The sequence below is a fragment of the Taeniopygia guttata genome, chromosome 10 (genome assembly GCF_048771995.1).
Source record: "Taeniopygia guttata chromosome 10, bTaeGut7.mat, whole genome shotgun sequence".
Classification (NCBI taxonomy): Eukaryota; Metazoa; Chordata; class Aves; order Passeriformes; family Estrildidae; genus Taeniopygia; species Taeniopygia guttata.
The window spans coordinates 3846156-3866809 of record NC_133035.1 but is presented as its reverse complement, the minus strand read 5'-3'; the positions used below and the strand labels follow the sequence as shown (position 1 = coordinate 3866809).

Here is a 20654-nt window from a genome sequence, read left to right as displayed (position 1 = left end):
TCACTCAGCACAGCTTTTAATTGGATCATGTCCCTGACCCAATTCCCCACATGGTTGCACAAACCCTTGAGCATCGATGCGGGAAGGGGTGGCCAGGAGCAGGCAGGACACCTCCCGCGGGTGCAGCAAAGCTCCAGTGACTGCACAAGGAGGCAGGAAGGTTCCTGTGCCCACATTTAAGCTGAAAACAAACCTGTAAGAAAGCTCTCCATTGAGATCTCCCATCTTCCAAGAGATCACCACCAAATACCAGCTGTATCCAGAGAGCTTGGTCCGAAAACCTGGCTGGGCTGAAAGTGGTTCAGGACAATGGCAAGATGATGAGGTGAGTTTAAAAGACCCTTCCAACCCAAACCAGCCTGTGAGTCTATGAAACACTAAGCTGGAACCACACCTGGCTCCTCCAGCTTTCTTGCTTCTCGACCAGGACAACAGCAAGGAATGGCAGAGGCACTGAAGCTGTCAGCAAAAAGAAGACAGGCAATGCTGGGGCAAAGACCTACAGAGAAGGGCATCACTGATCTTAAATGATCACCTGCCAGAGCCAAACTCAGCTTACAGAACCACAAAAAAGTTTGGGTTGGAGGGGACCTTAAAGTTCATCCAGTTCCAAACCCCAGCCATGGGCAGGGTTTCATCCTGCAGTGATTCAGGGATGAAACTCTGGATCAAGTCTCAAGCCCAATGCAGTACCCCTCTCCATGCCCACTCCCCCCAAACCATCTCCTCTGCAGGGTGAAGCCCAGGCAGCTGCTTCAGCCATTAGTTTCTTCCCACTAAAACACTACCAGGTTACACATGGCTCAGGAAGGAAATGTGGAGCCCTGGACACAAAAAACACACCCAGATAAAAGACTCCTTTCCCCATGTGCAGAGAAGATTAAGTAAAGGAGAAGACCAAAACTTTCACCAAACTGGTCACACTTCACTCAAAAGCACACACAGTACAATCACCTCACCATACGAAACCAGCTGAAGACTGCAGTGTCAGACATTCAAATGATACTAAAAAAGTCTAACTATGCTGAGATGTTAATTTTGGTCCCATAAAAGCAAGCAGGGTTCCATACAAGCAAGCTGCACTGGGCATTCGGGGGCCAACAGCAGTAAACCTGACACTGGAACAGCATGCCAGTCCAGTGCCAGGACAGGGTGATTAAACCCTTAGAAATTCTTGGCCCAGATGGAAGAGCGGCTACTTTCAGCCTCATTGGGTCACAAGCCAGCTGGAACCCTTCAGTGAGTCTCCAGAGCCAGGGCCCCCATCCTGCACCATGACCTCAGGCAGGAGCCAGAATGGCTCCCAGCCAGCACTGATGTGTTCAGCTATCCTGGGAATTTGAGGAGCTCTGCAGGCAGAGACACCAAGGTGGTTTTTGATGATGCTTTCTGATAGTGCTTTCCAGAGTTCCTGTTTCTAGAGCCAAGAGAAATCCCTGAGTAGGAACATTTTGTGCCACCAAAACTATCTCCTCCAAGTTAATACCATAACTGTTTATGCAGGCAAGCCTACTAGGAGTTGAACTTGATGATCCTTGTGGGTTACTTCCAACTCAGGATATTCAGTGGGTCATGACTTCCATCACCTGCTCACAGGCCACGGTGTGATTCCCAGGTGGGATACACAAGCCACTAGCCAAGAGCCTCAGAGAAAGTCCTCCTATGAACGTGCTTTTAATAGTGCCTTGTTGATTGTGAATTAACTAACTGACCCAGAGCAGCCAATCCCAGGTCCTTTGGGAGAGGCACGGCGCAGCATATGGCCCATAGGAGCGTGTTAAGCTTCCTCCAGCAGCTCTAACTCTGCCCTTTAGGAAGCAGATGGCATCCAAACCATATTTTGCTTCAGGGCCACGCAAGTTTGGAGAACACATGCCACATATACCTACATTTCTCATCAAGGAAGAAGTTCAGCTCCCTGTCACTGCACAAGTTGTCAAACAAAGTCACAGCATAAGGACATGTGATTTTTAGGAAAAACACTGCCAGAAGGAGAATGACAAAGGGGGCAGCATTAAGGCTGCTGTGCTTTGCTGAGCTCGGCACCTTGGCAGGTGCTAAGAGCCAAACTACTCCAATGCGGCACCAACTTACTTTCAGATGGATCTTCATACAAAACCTCATGGATTATCTGCATCACACTGCCACCATCACATCCTCAACACCTAAAGTTACACCAGTTATCACCCTCATTACATCAGCTCCTCACAGGAGATGACAACCCATCCATGAGCAATCCATTGTGGGGTGTGAGGAAGATGGATGTGTGCATCAGCAGTGTTCCCATCAATCCAACCACACTGCATGCAGATCTCTCCTCTCAGGGATTCAGTCACTGAGCCACAAATTCCCCAAACTTCCCTGACTGCTATTAGATCACCTCAGGCAGCACGTGACAAATTCAAACACTCTTGTGGAAAATGTATAGTCCTCCAAACCCCCGGCAGGAACAACAATCTGGAGCATTTGGGGCTTCCTAGGATGGTTCTTCATGCTCACCCACAAATTGTTTTACAAGACAAAGTCCAGAGAGCGGTACTTAGTCTCAAGCAAAGATTATTTTTGGCAGCTTTATCAGAACAGTTCTCACTCCCTTAATCTCTCCTTGGATGAAAGCACATTTAGGAAGACAGTCCAGATGCTGGAATATCAATAAAACAAAAAGCAGTGGTACAATGCAGTCTTGAAAAGCCCTTTACAAATAAACACAACTTGGGGGGGGTTCTGCTCAGCAATTTCTGGTTTCTGCCAGGCCCACACTCATAAACCAGAACTACATGCTCCCCTCCCCAGGAATCAGAAAACAAAAGCTGGTTTGGGTTACCCAGCTGCAGGACACACATGCAAGAACTGCTCTTGCAACTCTCCTGCCCCTAAATGGTCAAGCTACTCATACCACTCCATGGATTTTTAATCAAATATTCCAAAATAACAATTTACAAAAGGAGACAAGAAACTTGGGCTAGGAAGATGTTATGGGAAACTTGCTATTACTAAGTGAGGATCTGGAGAGCTGATGAAATCTCTCATCACAGCAACAGGTTTGTCCACTCCTCAGACATCTTAGTTTGAAACCGGACATCATCCACAAGGGCTTTGAACCTCATAACAAATTGCTTACTCCCAACAGCACTCACCAGCAACAGTTCAGCACCACTGAATCACAGACCAGTTTGGGTTGAAAAGGATCTTCAAACTCATCTCTTTCCAATCCCCTGCCATGTGTAGGGACACCTTCCACTAGACCAGGCTGCCCCATCCAACCTGGCCTGGAACATGTCCAGGGATGATGCAGCCACATCTTCTCTAGGAAATATGTGTCAGGGCCTCATCACCCTCACAGAAAACAGTTTCTTCCCAATATCCCATCTAACCCTGTCCTCTGGCAGGGGGAAGCCATCTCCCCTTGTCCTCCCACTCTAGGACCTCATCCAAAGTCCCTCTCCAGCTCTCTTGGAGCCCTTTTAGGCAGTTGAAGGGGCTCTGAGGTCTCCCTGAAGCCTTCTCTTCTTCAAGTGAGCACCTCCAGCTCTCCCAGCCTGGCTCCAGAGCAGAGGAGCCCCAGCTCTCAGAGCATCTCCATGGTATTCTCTGGACTCACTCCTGCAGGTTCTGAGGTTGGACCTCCAGACTGGAGGCATCTCTGCAGGTGGGGCATCACCTGAGTGGGGCAGAGCCTCCTTCCCCTCCACTTGCCAGATACACTCCTCTGGATGCAGCCCAGGTTGGCATTCTGGGCTGCAAGCAGACATTGCCAGGTCACATCCAATTTGTCACCCATCAGTATCCCCAGACCCTTCCCCCAGGGCTGTGCTCAATCTATTCTCCACCCAGCCTGTTTTTGTGCTAGGGATGGCACAAGCCCAGAGGCAGGACCTTGTACTTGGCCTTGCTGAACTTCATGAGGTTCACACAGACCCACCTCTCCAGTCTGCCAAGATCAACCTCTTGAAGAAATCCAACCACACCACAAGACTCTCTCGAACTCCAAGGCCACTATTAGTAAAAATTGCACCAGCTCCTCCTCCTGAACCATGCTGGCCATCTCCAACAGGTCTGGGATGACGTCCATCATCCACTCCCAAAGGACTCAGCCTTATTTCCATCTGACAAGTCTCCAGCATATTGAAGAAGGTTTATTTTCCCCACCCCTCCCAGCCAGGGAGGGCAGGAATGCTAATGGCATCCCATTAAACGAACCAGAAGAAACCCAACCCACCTGAGCCAAGAGCCTGTATTTGCCCTTCCCATTCACTGGCAATCTCAGCGTCAAGTGCGGTTGTCAGAAGATTTCTTGGGTTTCCTTAAGTTCTTCTGCCAAGTTCTGATTAAAATCCTCCTAAGTGGTTTTCTCTTTATTCCATTTCCTAGAACTGAGAAGCAAAGCAGACCTGAGAGCAGCTATGAGTGCTGGAGCTAACAGCCTCCAAAACAGCCAAGCCATCTGAGACTCCCACACTGGCTCATTAGGATCAATAGGAAATTGAAAGCAATGCTCCTTCCATCTTCCATATCAGACCATCAGCTCCCAGAGGAGACTGGGTTTTAATGGCCTCACTCACTGGCAGGAGGCTGGGATTGCTCAGCTGACAGGGACTGCTGAGGCACCCCACTGGGTGCTGCTTCAGTGTCACGTTTGAAACAGGCCAACCAGGAAGGAACATTCCCAAAAGCTTTTGGGCAACACACAACAGTGGAGCAGTGGTAAGGAGTAAAGCACTGCACTGTAACACATCTCCAAACCCAAAACCATTACATTTATTCCAGTCTCTCACCCCTCCTCAGCACGGTCTGGTTCATGATGGTGACTCCAAAAGAGAAGGTAACCTCTCATTGCAGGCTCCTTGTGCTACCAGCTTGAGATCTGCACCAAACTGGATCCCCTCTTTGCCCAGAAAAATCTGCCTGGTTTGGTGGCCTGGAGGATCATTGGTTTCTTGCCCAGAAACAAGTACCTGCAAGTCTACTCACCTGTTCCTGTGGCCGAAGGCTGGAGGCCATCAGGTCACCATGAAGATGGCTCCTGTCCTCCCAGCCAAGAGCTGAGCAGAGCTCCTTCCCTGTCAGAAGGCAGATGCATTTGGTCCTGGGGCTCAAGCACACTGAGAGTACAGGGGTGGTGCAAGAGAACCCCAAAACAGCCTCTGTTCACAAGAAAAACCAGAACCAGATGTGTTGCTGCCCTCTCTGCTGTGTCTTCCTCCTTTGCAGGGCCCCACACAGGGAGCTGCTCCTTCCAGAACCAAGCCATTACTGAAGAGTACACAGCCTGAAAATCCCAACGCTTCCATTTTTTAATGCCATGAACCTCCTCATGGTCCTTGGGGGTACTGGAAGACACTGAACCTACTGAGAGACCACATGGACAGGACACACACAGGTCCAAGCTACTGTTGAGGGATCTATCACAGGGAACACCAACAGCTCCTGTTTTCTTGGTCTGGAGGAAGCAGCAGGGGTGGGGGGAGCACAGGCTGTGAGCCCCTCTAAAGCAGGGCCTTTTCCTGGGACCTTGTGGCTCTTCCACAAGCCAGGCAGTGATCTGGCAAAGCCATGGCATATTTGGTCATGTTTGGGCATGGTTTTACATGCAACCTTGACTTTTTGTAGGCAAGATCCAGACCCAGTCCAAGAGCTAAACCGCCTGCTCTCCCCACTACCAAAGGGCTTCCACTCTTCCCCCAGGTTAGGCAGCTCTGCCTGTGGCCATAGGGGTTTGACCAAAAGGCTGCTTTCCTCCAAAGGACCATTGGCCACTCAGCCCCTCCAGCTCCCTCACCCTACCCACAAAGACAAGCATTAATAGCCAGCCTGCGAGACCATAAAACACTAATGCCCAAAGAGTTCCTGCACCTTGAAATGTTAATGCTGAGCAAAGAAAAACCTTCCTGTCAACAAACCTGTTCCATGATACATAGACACAGTCACCTTCCTCCCCTCCAAGCCACAGAACAGCAAACAGCCCTGGAAACCCTGAAACCTTGCTCTGTGTACAAAACACCCCATAGATCCACTGGTCCCACCCGGGCAGGAGAGGCTCCGCTAGCACAGGACAGCTGTGCTTGATGACTCTGTCACCACCTCCAAGAGCTGCCTGGAGCCCAGCCATCTGCCCCTTTCAGCCTTGGAAAACAACTTCCCCTGGCCTCTGAACACATAGAGCCCAGACCCAGTGCTCTTCTCTTCCTGCAAGCCTCTCTTAGCCATTTGTTTCCCAGAACCTGACTCCAGCTTTCCCAGATTCATAAAGTCTGAAGAAGACCTGGATTAGTGGCTGGACCTCTAGTCCAGTCATTAACCCAGTGCCACCACGCTCACCATCAAACCCCAAGTACCACATCCACACACTCTTTGAACACTTCCAGGAATGGTGATTCCACCACTTCCTTGGGCAGCCTGCTCCAATGCCTCACCACCCTTTCACTGAACCCTTTTTTGTTCTCTTCTCCTTGCAAAGGGACATCCATTCTTTACACCACGGTGGGTCAGAGGGACACAGAAGTGCAGACCTGGGGCTTGGTGTCCCACCACGGAAGGTGGGTCAGGATCCCAGGTTGGCAGGGCAGCACCAGCTGGAAATACTTGCTTGGAGTTGGTGTAGTCACACCAGCCATGGCTCTCAGCGTGCACCATGTCTGGTGTGGGACCACATGGACATCGCAGCCTTCCCTCTGCACCACAATGATGGAGAATCCCAGCTGCAGTGGTACCAGTGATTTTTGGGATGGTCTTCCCTTTCAGATAACAAACCCCAAGACTCCACTTGCAACCATCCACAGATGACCCACCGGGTGCCTGCAGCTCTCCCTCCTCAATTCAGGCTTGAACACAGGACCAAGATCCAGCTCCAGGGTCCTTTTTCTGAGGGCTGATCCAAGGATGGTGACCACCAGCCACATGGCATGCAGTTGACTCCAGAACATGCCACAGCCATCTGTTAACCAGATGAGAGGGCCATTCCAAGAGTGGGAGGCAGTGTACCAGCACCTCAAAGAGTGGAGAGAGGGGTGGGAGGGTGAGTGGGAGGAGTCTGGGAACAGCGTTCATTTGCAGCGTACCTGGGGAAATATCACAACACTGCATTTCCGTGGCTGACTGGGGGAGTGAGCGAGCTTCCCAGAAAGAAATTACTTTCTGCCTTGAGAAAAAACCCAAAACCACAGTATGACAAACACAGGATATGTAGCTGCAATGGTGCCTTCTCTATCCAGAGCAGCCTCGCGCTCCCCCCAGCAAACCCCACGCTCAAGCCTAACAGGAGCAGCCAATCCATGCAGAGGACAGGGGAAACTGAGACACACAGGCTCCAGCATTTGCATTAAGGGAGCACAGCCCAGGGGGTTCTCTTACTCCCTCAGCACTAGACAAAATCCACTTTTGAGCTTTATCACATCCCATCCCCTCCCCTCACCAAAACATGGTGACCTCCACATCCACATCCCAACCAGAATTCCAGCTCAGGCCTGCAGAGCAGGCATGCTCTCTGCACTATTCATCACAACACATTCCAAGACATCCCAAGTGAACAAGGGCCAGACCCTATTTTAAAGTAAATCTAAATACCAAGTTTTAAAGCCACTTCAGTGTCAAGGACAGGGGAAAAGTCAGCAGATGTGAGTACATGCCATCACCACACGGTACAAAAGTTCCATGGTAGCATCTTCCTGCAAAGGGATTTATCCTGCCCACAAAAAACTGGGATGGAGCTTGCACCATTCAGCTGGCAAGGCTGGGGACACAGGAGGAAGACGGATGGGGAGCACAGGCATCACTGTGCTTTCCTGGGTTAAGCAGAGCTCACCAAAGCTACTGTGAGACCTGTGAGAGGCCAGTGAGCCCCTAAAACCTTTACACCACAGCATGGCCCCAGCAAAGCCCCCATCTCCAGCCTCAGGTGCCACCATCACTGTCCATGCTCACCCATCCATGTCAGCCCACAACCTGAGCTCACCCCAGAAAACCCTGAGCACATTTATTTACATCAGATCAGTTCCCTGGGCTGGTCCGTGGGCAGGAATGAGTAACAGGGACAGGAATATCTCGAGCAGATGTTGTCACCAAATACAACATATCGTCAGGCTGCTGGTGGCTTTAAATCATTCCGGAGCCCGGCAGTTGCTTCCCAGCCCTGGGCTGCTCTCCCAGCTGCTGCTCAACAGCTCTGAGCCCTAGGGTGGCTCCTCTTGCACCCAATGAGCATTCAAGCTCCAGGCACTGATCACCACGAGGTAGGAATGTCACAAAACCACCCCAGAAAGTCCACAGCAATCACCACTGCCTTTTCTCCTGCCCAACTTCAGCTCTGGGGATTTAAGTACCCGCTTGCCCAACAATCTCCAGGGTTGCCTGCACACAAGGATTCACAGGAAAGGTGGATTTCACAGTTCCAGCCCAAAGCATCCTCAAGAGTAGCAGCAGAGTAATGCAACACTGTGAAAGCAGTGGCACAGAAGATGTCGTGCCTGTAGCAAACAGGGAAAAGGCAGTGAATCCCCATCCAAGCAGCCTTTAAAAGCATAGGAGGGGAAATGCAGGCAGCCTGTGCTCTGCTGCCCTTTCCTGTGGCCTCCCTGGCTGCCGGGTGGAGAAGCAGCTTTGCTCATTAGCGGGTTATTCCTGGCACACTCCCCCTGCATCAGCTCCCCGGCAGGGCTGCGGGAGCAGCTCGCTGGGTTTTGAAGCCTTCAGGGTTGCACAACGCTCCAGAGGCGCAAATCTTCCTTTAAAGAAATCTCCCTCGGCAGATAAATGGTGCTGGGTAACTGGGGTCATTAGGCTAATGAGCAGCTACCGCCAGCCTGGAAGCAAAGCAAAAAAACACCACCGAGTCTACCAGAGCCCGTTAGCCTCAAAATCTGACCCATCTCTAGCAGTTGCCATTGCTCTCAAGGGAGGAATCAGGTCCATGAGTCAGCAGGATCCATCACCCCCGGCCTTCCCATCAAGATCTCTCATCAAAGCACCGGGGGAGCAGATTTGCAGGTCACTTGCACCAAGGAAGCTGAGAAGGGACTGTTCCACCTCTGTCCCCCCTCTATCAGCCCCTTCCTTATCACCGTGTCGTTCCACTCTCACGCTTTAAGGAGCAGAGAGGTTTTTTCTCTTTTTTCCCAGCACTGCTCTGTTTCCTACCACCATGTCCTTGACAGGGAGCCACATGTCCTGCTGCCCATTCTGGTGGAGATTGAGCCATGTTTTGGCATGACAGCCAATTCACTGTGATACAGCAATGCTGACGGGTCTGGCATCAAAGCTAACTCAGCCTTTTAGTCCTTCCTAACATGGCCATCTGGGAAAGCAACCAGGGAGAGATGCAATTTTCCCTCTGCAAAGCCTTCAGAGGTGGGATCAGCTGGAACTCCCAGCCTGCTACATCCAGTGGTTATAAAAGAAAGCCCACATATAAATAACCTCTCAGCAGGAGCCAAAACTCCAGCAGTAACCCCATGGTTTGAAGTGAACGAGGCCAATTTCCTCCTTTGTAGCTCTTGACACATGTTGGCTGCGTGCCCCCTTCTTGCCTTGTTCCTAGAGCAGAAGGCTCTGGGCGGTGGAGCCGGGGACAATAAGGAAACGAGTGGTGTCATTCCCAAGGTCTCCCAACACAGCTCTGTCAGCAGCTCTGGAGGCAGTCAATTCCAGCACGGCTGGAGAAAAAGAACCATGGCGAGAGGATCAGGCAAGAGCCGGTAGCTGCCTGCACGTCCCTGCCACCTCCCTGAGCTGCCCATGTCACACTTGCTGCCACTGCCTGGAGAGAAACAAGCCCTTCAGAGCAAGGGCTGGGAAACAGCTTCTACCCAGGGTTTTGGGCATGAACAGGTCCCTACCCAAGCACTGGGCTTCCCACATGCCCTAAAAATCCCTGGGGAAAACAAAGAACAGGGTGAACACCAGCTCCAAAGCCAGCTTTGGAGGGGCTGAAAAAGCAACAACTGTTTTCACCAAAACAGCTGCACTGGGAGTTTCTCCATCCAAACTCTGGCCCCAAGAGAAGGAACCTCACACGAGTCAAAATCCCAAGCATGTCTTCAAAGCAGAAGGCTGGGACCACCCCCATCTCATCCTGGTTCAGCCCCACATCAAAAAATGTTCCTAAGAGTGTCTGTGGCCATCTCCTGTTGGGCTTGGACTCAGTAGAGGGACTGGGAGATCTCAACACTTCGAGCTGGAGTCACACAGGAATCCCTCACCTCAATCCTTGCTGCTGCATGCACAACCAAGTTTCATCCCTTCCCCCAACAATGGAAAAATGGCTAAAAAAAGGCAACCATGCTTTCACTCCAGGTAAAGGATTAATGGTGCAGGACAACTGGCACCTGGAGGTCCCACTGAGGCTGTAGGACCAGCACTGGAGGCACCATGCAGGTCTGCATCCCTGGATTAAGGCAAGAAGGTCCACAAAGGTGACACCAAAGCCACCCTGCAAACTGCTGGAAAAGCCAGCAGCAGCAGGGACAGTGCATAGGTGTATTTTTTGGGTGTATTTCCTTTTTTGGCAGCTGCCACTGGTGTGGTATCACTCTCTCAATTGTCACCTGACCCCAAGTACTCCCTTTGTTGCCACACTGTCCTCCCACAGAACTGCAAGGGCATTTTCACACCAGTTTTGGTGTGAACACACTGCAGCGTTCCCCATTATACAACAGCCCCTCTCTACCGGGTCACCCATAGCAGGGATGTCTGCTCTGAGCACACACAGGGCATCACTACACTGTGTCTAAGGAGAAATTCAGAAGGGACACAGATGAATCCACCCTCCTGGCTGCCCAAAACCGCAGCACACGTGACGCAGAGAGGATTTTCAGAAGAGTCGAGTCTCCAGCGGCTTCTGTTTGCCTTTCCCTTGTCTGCAGCAGCATCACATCTGGATGCTCGTCAGAAGAGAAGGAAAAAAAAAAAAAAAAAAACCCCTCCCTCCTCCTGCTGAACAACCTCTCAATCAAAACAAAGCCGGAGCGGCAGCCAAGAGCTGGGAGGCTCTTTTGTTTAATGCTCAACATCCCCCGGCCGGGCCAGCACGCCCAGAGTGCCGAGTGGGTGCAGGGGCCCGGTGTGGGCAGTGTGGTGGGTGCAGGGCTGGTGAGGAAGGGGCCAGCTCAGCCACCAGCCCCACGGCCAGCCCGGCCATGCCAGGCGGCTGGTGGGGCAAAATCAGCGCTGCTCCTCCGTGCACGGCCATTTTGCTGAGCTCGGCTGCTCACTGAGAGCTGCCATTCCCTCCCAGCACCAGTGTCCCTGCAAAGCAAAGCAAAGCAAAGCAAACTGAATCCCAGCTCAGCACCAGTCACCCCCAGTGACCCAGGGACTGACCCACATGCTCATGAGTCCACCAGCACAAGCTCTTTTTTCTCCCTGCTGCAAGTATTTTAAGCTCCCACTGCTGCCCCCTCAAATATTTTTTGGAGCTCCAAGGACCTGTCCAGGCACTGACCACAGCCAAAGGCAAACCTTCTCTAAGTGCTCAGCCCATGGAAAGTCTCAGCAGGGTTATCACCAGTGGGTTTCATCAAGATCAGCCCCATCCCTGGAGAAGTTATCACCTGTGCCCCAACACACTGATGGCATCAGGTTTGAGGAGAGCATGTAACAAGCCAGGACACAGCTAAGCTCCACACCAAAAAAAAGGATATTTGGGATATTCAGGTCTCAAGACTTCACCCCAGGAAGTAGCAACCAGAGCCATGGGGTCACACTGGCAAAACACATCCAATGGAGCCCAAGGGCTGTGACCACAGGCTCCATCACTGCTTTGTCAGACATGGGAGCAAGGGTGAACTCACCTATGGACAGAGCCATGGATCACCAGCTGACATGGTGAAGTGTCTGGCAAAACCCAAAGCAAAGCTCCTTCCTACACCCAACAAGAACTCAATGGCTTCCAAATCCTACAACAAGATATTGGAAGAACACAAAAGCAGAAGTAGAGGCAAGTGGGGTGAGCTAGCTGGGGCAAGAGCTGGCTGCAGCATTGAAGCACCTCATCAAGGAAAAATACTCCCTGCCAAAATGTTAATTATGACAGCCATGGAGATACAACAGAGCCTCCTGGCTGGCAGCTACTGGCTCAGCACACATCTCTTTTGTCTGACCTCCAGGGAGGTCACCCACCCCAGGCTTCAGCAGTGGAGGGACAGACAGTCTCCCTTTCTTCATCCGCAGATGGAGACCAGCTTCCCTTCCTGCAACGGAAGTGGGAGCAGTACAGGGTTAAGCAAAGGACAAACTGACGGAGACCAAAGGTTGAGCTGAGTCACACTGTGGCTGTTCCTGTTTCAGTCTGAGCAAATTTCTCGCTTGCCAAGCAGGGTTTGTCCCCAGGCCAGAATGAACCTGCCACCTTAATCCTCTCGATGCAGATGCACTGCCTAGAGGAGCTGCCCTCCCTCCCACAGCCAGCACATACCTCTGCTCTTGGCTTGTCCTTTGGACTCCACATGCAGTTTTTGGGCTATCGCTGCAGCTTTCAGGAGACAGGACAAGCCCAAGGCCACATCCCCCACTGCATCCCATTGGTCCTCCACCCTGCCCCAGGCATCCACCCAGCCTCAGTCTCTTCCTCAAGACACAAAACTGCCTTCCCACCCCATAGCATGCAGACACCTTTCTTCTCCTCGCCCACGGCTTTCCCGACCCAAATGAAGCCATCCAGCTGCCCCCAGGAGGCTGACGAAACACAGACAATGCTTCCTCCTAAGTGACACATGTTCCTGCAGATCCAGACATCAAATCCCTTCTCAAAACAGGGATCAGCCCTCCAGCCTGAGCTTTTAGTAAGGGGGTTATCCTTGAATCTGGACAAGTAAAATGGCAGCACCATCCTCACTGAGTGTCAGCATGGAGAAGATAAAATCATTTGGGTTAGAAGTCACCTTAATGCCCATCTTTTTTCACCTCCTGCCATGGGTAGGGACACCTCCCACTAGACCAGGCTGCTTCAAGCCCTGTCCAACCTGGCCTGGAACACTTCCAGGGATGGGGCAGTCACAGCTTCTCAAGAGAAACTTGTGCCAGGGTTTCACCACCCTCACTACCACAGGAAAGTGTTTCTTCCCAATATCCCACCTAACCCTGTCTTCTGCAAGTGGGAAGCCATTGCCCCATCTCCTGGCACTCCTTGATTAAAGCCCCTCTCCAGCTCTCCTGGAGACTATTTAGGCACTGGCAGGGGCTCTGAGGTCTCACTGGAGCCTTCTTTTGTCCAGGTGAGCACCCCCAGCTCTCCCAGCTTGGCTCCAAAACAGAGGGGCTCCAGCCCTCAGAGCATCTCTGTGGCCTCCTCTGGATTCACTCCAGCAGTTCCATGTCCTTCTCATGTTGGGATGCCATGGCTGAAGGCAGCTCTGCAGGTACACTCTCACCTGAACGGGGCAGAGGGGTAAAATCCCCACCTCCCCTGCTGCCCACACGGGGGGACAAGTCCAAGACTCAGAGGAGTTTCCAGGTGCCAGCACACATGACCTGTGGAGCTTCTATACCACCAACATCACATATCACATTGGTATCTCCAACTGCAAAGAGTTTCTGCAGCTGTATCAATGAAATAAATCAATCTTTAATAGTAATAATACAGTAAAGCCATGCAAGGTATGACCCAAGGTCCAGCCCGCTCCAGTGCTGGCTGTCACAGCAGCCAACACAGATGGCTATGAGGGAATATAACAGCCAAGCATGTTGAGGTATTTCCCAAACCAATTCCCAAGCTTCTGTCCTCCTCAAGCTTTTCCCAAGCCAAAACACATTGCCCTGTACACCCCCCTGATGAGTTTCTCTTCCACAAACCCACTCAGGTGGCCCAAATCATAGGTGGACTTCCAGCATCCACAGCTTTTAGCAGCAGCATTCCAGTCCATCATGCAAAAGAGCATCTGCTGCTCTTCCTGGTTTCATTCACTTTGGTTCCACTGCCAGAACAGACAAAGGAACAAGATGTCTCCACACCACTCCTGATTTTTACAGGCGTCAATCACCTGGCCCAGGACGCCACTGTGCCCTCCCCACCCATCCCAGTGCTCACATTGTGATCCCCATGCCAAAGCAGAAATCCTCCCAGGGAACCTCTGGCTGCAAACATGATGATGATGCTTTTCATATTCCCCAGCCACTGTCCTGACACCCTGATACATGTTGATGGCAATAGGGCCAAGCCAACACAAACACACACACACTTGTGATGCTCACCCTGTGCGTGACATACACGTGGCTTCACAGGCACACACCACCAACACCCCGTGTGCAGCTGGCACAGAGGAAAGCATAGACACGCTTAAAGCCTTCCCCATCTGAATCAAAAATCACATCAGCTACTGTGATTGCTCGAAAAATGGCCACGTCTGGACACAGAGTAGCCACCCAGCACCACCCAGATGCCCAGGCGGCTGCTCACCCCATTGGCCATGTGCCACTGGCAGGGCTTTTCGTGCCTCTGGTGACCTGGAAGAGCAACTCGTCCAGCTCAGCATCACTGCCACGTGTTAGTAGAGGAGTGACATGTCAAACATTACCCACAGCCACCCACCAGCCCTGGATCACCACCACAAGTGGGACAGAGCCCATGTACCATCAGCAAACTGGGAACGAGGCGGTGACTCCTGTCAGCCCTGCTCCTTGTGCTCACCCAGATGCCCATGCAGATCCCACATCCACTAAATGTTAAGGGACTGCACATGATGCAACTGGAGAGAAATACATTCCTTTGGGAGATGCAGGAAACCAAGCCAGCAGAACACAGAGCACAGCACAGACTCTTTGTGTCCCCTTGGGAGATGTAGCAGACAAAGCACCAGGACATCACCTTGACTTCGGAGTGACAGAGGCTGGAGAGGCCTGGACCTATTCTGCACAGCCAAAGCGCTGAGGAAAACCAGATCTCAGCAGGATGGCACAAAGAACACAGCATGCAGGTGATTTGCTCACACACAGTTCCCAGAAGCCAAGCTTGATCAGTGTCATTCCACTGCCATGTCCAGACACCAGCACATCACACGGCCAAACCACACTCACACCAAAAACCAGGAGGCACCAGCCATATGCCAGTGCTGGCCCCAGCAGTGCAAGACACACAGTCCCACCCCCTTGTCACCCACAATGTCATGTCACAGCAACGCCATGTGAGCAGCAGCAATGGCACCCATGCCCCAAAAACTTTCTTACCTTCTCCGACTTCACCTTTTTCAGCTGCCGGCACTCACTTTCTCCATCTTCCAGCTCCGACTTTACTCCCAAGGGATTGAGTGCAGCTCCCGTGTCAATAGCTATACTCCCAAGCTGCTCAGCAGCAGCAGGCTCTGTCCCCTGGCTCCCGTCATACTGTCCCACCCTCACTGCCAGGGCCAGAGGCTGCAGCACGCTGGGCTCCTTCTCTGCCGCAGTCCCCGCACCCTCACTCCTTTCCTTCTTGCTTTTGGATGAGCCTCCCTCCTTCTCCTTCTTGGAGCCAACCACACTGCGAGACGCCTTGGCTGACTTCTCCGAGCTCTTCGGGGTGACGGCGGGCACCAAACCACCTGAGTTCGCACCATCCCCAGAGCGTCCTTGAACCTCCTTCTTGCCACCAGCTCCCTCACTGGGAGTGAACAGGGAGGACCCTGGGGTCGGCTTCCCACTGTCCTTACCAGTCTTGCTCCTTTTCGACTTTGATTTGCCCTCCTTGCCTTGCGGGCCTGGCACTGGGCTCACAAACTTGATGTTATCCGGTAGTGTTGCCACTGCGTTGGGTGCCGGGAGCCCCACCTCCTTGGAGCCCGACATTTCCAATTTCTGCTGATCCTTCTCCAAATCAGCGTCCAGGTCAATGATGAGATTCCCTACACCAATGTCCCACTCATCCCCACTGTCATACGTCTCAACCGGGTTCGCATCAATTCCTTTCCCTCCGGAAGCTCCGCTGCTCAAGGACATCTTAGAGTTAACGGCCCCTCACGATTCAAGGCTCTTCCCTGCCTCTACGCCCTGGGGGTCACCTACGTCCTTGGGGGGCTTCCAGTGGTCCGGGTCTGCCCAGGTGACGGCATCGCTGCTGGAAGGGAGAGCAAAGAGAACACGGTTACATACGAAGAGCCATGGGCAGGCACACCTGCAGGCAGGAGAGATCTGGGCAGAGTGAAACCCCCAACCTCCCAAATCCCCCTCGCAGCATCCTTCTGCCACCCCCTGGGCTGGGGCTGCTCCACAGCCGCCCCCACAGCAGCGGCCATCTGGCACCGGTCCTCGATCAATACCAGCCCTGGCAGGTCACGGCTCTCGGCTCCAACAAGACATTACTCACACATTTCCCCGCTCACCATTTCCCTCTGAATTATCGAGCGCTGCCCCTGGGAGGGAGGATTGATTCCTCTCCTGCCAATGCCACCCAGAGGGAGGGCTCCTCTCCACGCCAGCCTTGCTGCAAGGGACAAGAGCTGCTCACTAGGGAAGTCAAGTGCCTTGGTGGGAAATAAATCACAGGCTTCAGAGTGCCTGTGACACTTGGGAAGTGTCAGAGCAATCACCAAAGGCCAAATTGCAGTGGGAAGCACAGGGGTTCTCATCCCACACCTCTAGGCACAGCAACGCAGTACTCAGATTTGGAGTGTTTACCACCATCGCCTCTGGCCATGATAAGCTTCCAATGGGAAACGGAGATGGAATTGTATAAGTACACAGTCTTAACTGGGAAGAGGGGGCTCAGCCCTACCTGCCCACGCCACAGCTGACCCCGGTGAGCCCAAAATATCTCCTCCCTGCTTCCCAGCCTCGCCCCCAGGGAGAGAAACAAAAAAGACACCCACGCGCAACCTGACACAGCACCCTAGTCATGGCAATTACCCTGACGAGACATAATTAACACATGTAACAGCTTCTTCCCAGCACCGCCCAGCAAGGCCACCTGCTCTCCGGAATCCTTAAGAAATCCTTGACCACCCATTTGGATAAGGCTTCTCTCCAGCAGCACTGTCCTCCCTGTCCCCACCAAGCTCCAGGCCTGTCTGCTCCTGGTACTATTTACAAGTGACACTTCAAAAACAGGTGACTTAAAGAGAAATGAGAAGGGGAAAAAAACCAAACAAACAAACAAAAAAAAACAACCCCCAAAAAGCCTCACACCACACACACACAAAAATTTCTTCAAACCCCACCAGGCAGGAGCCTGGAAAGCAGCTTCACGGTGCGTTTCCAGAGACACAAACACTGTAAAAATGCCAGGGATTCTTTCATCAGCCAGGCTGCCGCAGCCAGACCATTTTCCATCTGCTCCCCACAGCATCCTCAGCTCTGTACAGCTAATAATCCGCTCTCTGACAGGTCATTACAGAGATTTTTAACCCCAGGAGCTGGGGGGCTTGCGTGCAAGCTGGAAATGAAAAGCACTGACCTCTCATTTCAGTGGCAGGGAAAGTGCCGAATCAGGAGATCACTTTGTGCACCAGAGTCGCTAAAGGCTTCCCAAAGCTGACCTGCGTGTTTCCATGGCCGCCTACTCCTCCTCCTCTTCCTACTCCTGCTCCAGCACCTGCTCCCCAGTTCCAAGCTGGTGTGTCCAATCCCATCAACCTGCCTCTCCAGGGTCTCTCTCCAAATCACTGATGGGGCCCACAATCAGCAGTGACCACCTCATCCCTGCATGACACTCTTCGTGTCATGGATCCAAGGCAATTCCTTTGTGCAGGTGGGCAGAGCCAGTAACAAGCTGATTTTTGGGAGTCCCTTCCCAGCCCTAAACTGAGGCACGGAATCCAGGAACAATCCCAGTGAACCAGTGGGCCACTGATGACCACAGATGCCCAGGAAAAACCCACAGGAGCTGACAGCAGAGGATGCAGTTCAGTCTCCAAATTCAAGAGTTCCTGATCCAAAGCTGGAGCAGGCAAAGAGGCACGGCGAGCTCAGGTCCGAGGGAAAAGCAGACAAGGATCTGACCTTGCAATGACAGGAAAACAACAGACAATCTGCAGGGTAGTACTGCAACATACATCGCATCACCTGCTCCATGCAACACCTGCACAATGCCAGCGTGGCCAGCTCTCCACTCCCACCACGGAATTCAATTCACCTTGCTGCTCCAAACGTGCACATACACACGCACACACATCTCCATAAGTATTATTTATACATATGGAATAAGGACAGCAGATGAGCAGGACTTGAGTCTGAAACTCTGCAAACAGCAGCAGCTTTTGCCAATTCCTACCACAACAAAAGGAAGAAGGAGCCCAGAAGTCCGCTGGGTCCCCAGCAATTGGAGAGCCAGGAACAATCAAAGGGTTAGAAAACAAGAGGAGCAAAAACCCTCACCCTACGGAGGAGGTGCCAAGGGAGCCCAGGCTCTGCTAATGCAGACAGAAGGGAACCACAAACAGGACGGACAGGAACATGCTGGGTTGGCAAGAGTAGGGTAAAGGCACGTTGTGACGAGAGTGAGGCAGAGAACTCAAGACATGCCACCACAGGAAGAGGGACTGGGGCAGGGATCAGCCCTTTCCAGAGCAGAGCTGGAGGCTGGGACCCTGGAATGTGATCTGGGGGGGATCTCCTGAATATGCTCCATTGCACATGGCTCTAAAAAAAGCATTTCCCACAGCTTTTTCCCTCCCCAAAATTCCCATCCCAGTTCCCCATTTCTCTACTCCACTACTGCAGGCTCAGCCTCTGCAGGCAGTGGAGCATCTGGAGTCCCTCTCCCAAGCCAGGCCCAAAGGAACCCCAACTTGACACACTATCATTATTTTAGGTGCACAGGAGCCCCTGGCTACCACACCCCATGGCCCAGAGAAAGAGGTGCCTCTCCCACTGCCTCCTTTGCCCAAGCAGGAGAAGCACCGGGTGGTATCCAGATCCTTCCCACTCTCCTGCCGGGGGAGTAACACTGCCACAAATCACAGCATCTCAAAAAACAGAGCGAGGAGATTGATTCAGCTGTAAACGTGTCCTTCCCCTTACCTCCTGCCATCGCAGGATTGATCCCCGCACAACATGAAAAGCATGTGCTCACTTGTTGGCCTGGAGACCTGCCAACAAAGCGTTTTAAGAGCAGTCCTGGAGCGCAGATCCTACAAGGAGACAGCTTTCTGCTTGGGAATGCTGCACACACACAGCACCAGACATGAATAATTCAGCTCCATTAGGTGCTGAGACCTCTATAATCCACATCTACGGGCTGGGATAGAGCCAAACCATATTCAGACACAAACCTGAAAGTTCACTTTCAGGGCTGCACACACACCTAGAGACAGCTCTTCCACCAGAACAACTCCACTTCCAAAAGGCAGCAAGGAAATGTGCCAGCCCCTGGCTCTATGTGCTAAAACCAGTGGAGGATGCTCAGAACCTGCCGAACCCGCGCCACTCCGGCTTTCTCTGCTGGTTACTGGAGGCCAGGAGACCAAAGCTGGGAAGGATTGACCGCCCAAGGGCGACAAGATGTAGGAGAAAGCTCTTCTCCTGGCAGCAGCCAGCCCACACATAGGGAGACTGTCTCATAGCCATGTGCTCCAGCCTGCAGCGCTCCAGGATTAGCCTCTGGTGGCTTCCAGACATGACTGACTGCAATTTTCACCCTGATTAACTTTCAGGAATGCCCACAAGAAGGAGCGGCAAAGAGGACAGGGAAGGGGGGAGAAAAATCTGCAGGATGCAGCATTTCCTCCAGCGGGCACAAGGCAGGGTTTGGTGAGATGGTTGCTCTGGCCAGCAGCGACCCATGAGAGCAGAGCCCTCTGCTCCCTCCCTAAAGAGCCAAAGGCAGTGGCCTAGAAGGGATGCCCCCCCAGCCTGCCAAACCCCCAAAGGGCTCCCCACAAGCCCCCAGCTGAGGCAGCAGCACTAGGGGCTGCAGTGCCGAGGCCCTTCCTCCAGCTGCTGGCAGCCAGTCGGCTGCTCTCCCCATCCACTGCCTCTGCATGAGATCCCTTTTTGTTTCCTTTTACGACTAAAGAAACTCGGGGAGGTGGCGGGGGGGAGGACGACACATTGCCTTCCCCACGCTGCTGCACTCATTCCCCACTCAGCTCCTACCACCGTGCCTGTAATCCCCCAGCTGGGCTTGTTTGGGTTGGATTTTTGTTAAGTAACTCCCATGTCTTTTCTGCAGATTTCTTTTTAAGATGTTCCCTTTCTCCCTGCCCCCTCTCTCTAGAGCTGGGGGAGAGAGAAGAGAAAAAAAGAGAGAGAGAAAAAAAGAGAAATGTTGAACGCGAGCCAGCTGGCACGAACAAGAGGAGACGGAGAAATCTGCACAAAGGAGCTTCCTCACTCACTTGCTGCTTTCAGCTCAAGAAATCACGCAGGGGAGGAGGGTTCACTCTCCCCCAGACATCAGTCAGGCTGTAGCAGACAAAGGAGATTTGCCATGACACCCTCCAGAACTGCCACCCAACGGGGGCAGGATCCCTCCACCGCCTGCGCCCTGCGGGAGTCCGAGCTGTTGCAAAACACGCCGAGGCGCAGAGCTTCAAAACAGGCTGTTCAATGTGGAATTAAGCAAGATTTTGAATGGAGGAGTTGTGCTCCCGCCTCTGCACTCACACAAGGCGCCCGGAGAACTTCAGTGGCTCTCAGGGCTGAGTGGGACAGTGTCAGCAGGCTGCCAGGAGGGAGAAGGCTGAACCCAATTTGAATAAAATGGAGCCACCCTTCTTTTTTTAATATGGAGGTGCACCCCAACAAGACTACATCTT

General features: G+C 52.5%; 1 protein-coding gene across 4 annotated transcripts in view; it reads right to left on the bottom strand.

Annotated features, from left to right (window-relative positions):
- The window catches only part of ZNF609 (zinc finger protein 609), a 61360-nt gene that overhangs the window by 31537 nt on the left and 9169 nt on the right, over positions 1-20654 (bottom strand). For 3 of the 4 annotated variants that reach the window (XM_032750299.3, XM_030281566.4, XM_030281564.4), the window contains exon 2: positions 15154-16018. In XM_032750299.3, the coding sequence (XP_032606190.2) occupies positions 15154-15900 (747 nt within the window). In that variant the 5' untranslated portion in view covers positions 15901-16018. The remainder of the gene's footprint in view (positions 1-15153; positions 16019-20654) is intronic. The other variant, XM_030281565.4, reaches the window with a different exon arrangement.